Below are 1670 nucleotides of genomic sequence, written 5' to 3'. Positions count from 1 at the left end.
TGTGCCAAATTAACAAACTTGTTTTCCAGAGGACAGACCCCATGCAGCCGGTAAAGAGAGAGATGGACATTTGCAATGTCAACTTAGTGTAGTTTATTTTGTAGAACCCAGTACACACCATTAATCACAAATATCCAGTTTCAAGCTGAAAACTCATTAATGGAATGTTTTTGTTCCGACGCTACTGTACTGATGATCCATGACTACTGAAGGGACAGGTAGAGGATATTCTAACAGAGTTATTTAAACTAAGATAGTTATTTGTAATGTTAAATATAATGTGGAGAATATACATGATATATGTTAAATTGTTCAGACAGATGTCAGCACGATAGCCTAATTTATTTATATGGAGATAATTAGCCTAAATCACTATCAATTTTACACCATGTTATGTTATGTTCATGTTATGTTATTCAGCAAAAGAGGCTAACCTATAATGAAATGTTTTTTTTTAGCCTCAGAGCAGCAGATAAGCCATGTCTCATGTCTATAGACAATGACACCGTTATTAATAAAGTTACAGAAACCAGTGCACTGCTTAGGAGGCTATTGATGCTGTAGGTAGCCACTAAATATACGTGTAGTGAAGCTACTTAAGAGTTTAGTGTAAACCTAACAATAGAGCACCTCTCTGCTGGGAAGACATCTAATATTAATTTCTAATTATTTTTATTTCAAATTTTGCTCCGGTACAAATGTAAATACGTTTTCATCTTTGTCACATTTTTTTTACCTTTTAAATCTTTATCTGATTTAAATTTGAATTGAACATGTTTAAGTGAAGTGTTTTCTGTTATATACCCAATAAAAAGGCATTGTAAGAGCTAGCTGCTGTTTCATTTATTAAAATTTCTCCTCCATGGAAAAAGTGGGCCGGGTTTAGGCATACAACTCCCGGGCTGAAAAAGGGGCCCACTCCGGCCCTGGTAGTGAGACCTCGACGCTCCACACACATCAGATCTGTCTAACTCTGCTGAAACCCCGAACATCTGGCAACCTCCTGAACACCAGCACTGTTGTACGTGACCGGTGTGATTTCTGTCTCTCAGGTTTTGGAAACACTTTCAGTCGGAGTTGCCCCTGACTCCGCCCGACTGGGACGCGTTCCTGAAGAGGGCTCCGGCTCAGAAGCCTCGTCACGGCGGCGTGTTCTCCTACCGCACGGTGTTAGCCGTCCCCGTTCTCTCGGCGCTGTTTTACTGGTTTATTCAGAATATGACAACAGTGCAGTGGTGAGCTAGCATGTTAGCGTCCAGCGCTAATCAAACAAACGATGACGAGTTTTAGCTACAAAAATGAAGTGACCTTCTGGGTTTTTATATACGTGCACTATAAAGTGGGATATAGCTCACTCCAACCCCTGTCCCCCGCCCCTGTCCCCGCCCCTGTTCCTCCTTTCTGTCCACCTCCCTGTTCCCGTCCCCCTCTCTATCCCCTTTCCCGTCCCATCCCTGTCTCCACCCTTTTTCCTCCCTGTCCCCATCCCCATAATCCTCCCTGTCCCCTTCCTGTCCCCGTTTTCCTCCCTGTCCCCCTTCGTGGCCCCCCTTTCCCCGTCCCTGTCTACAACCCTGTCCCCGTTTCCATGTTCCTTCCTGTCCCACTCCCTGTCCCGTCCCTATCCTCCTCCCTGTCCCCTCCCTGTCTCGTCACTGTTTTCCTCCCCA

At 44.3% G+C, this 1670-nt stretch overlaps 1 protein-coding gene across 1 annotated transcript in view; it reads left to right on the top strand.

Annotated features, from left to right (window-relative positions):
* cmah (cytidine monophospho-N-acetylneuraminic acid hydroxylase) overlaps positions 1-1239 on the top strand; it is a 48857-nt gene extending 47618 nt beyond the window's left edge. The window contains exon 14 of the mRNA XM_063007460.1: positions 1053-1239. Within this exon, the coding sequence (XP_062863530.1) occupies positions 1053-1239 (187 nt within the window). The remainder of the gene's footprint in view (positions 1-1052) is intronic.
* The last annotated feature ends 431 nt before the right edge of the window (positions 1240-1670 follow it).

The sequence above is a fragment of the Trichomycterus rosablanca genome, chromosome 1 (genome assembly GCF_030014385.1).
Source record: "Trichomycterus rosablanca isolate fTriRos1 chromosome 1, fTriRos1.hap1, whole genome shotgun sequence".
Classification (NCBI taxonomy): Eukaryota; Metazoa; Chordata; class Actinopteri; order Siluriformes; family Trichomycteridae; genus Trichomycterus; species Trichomycterus rosablanca.
This window is presented reverse-complemented; position numbering and strand designations above follow the sequence as displayed.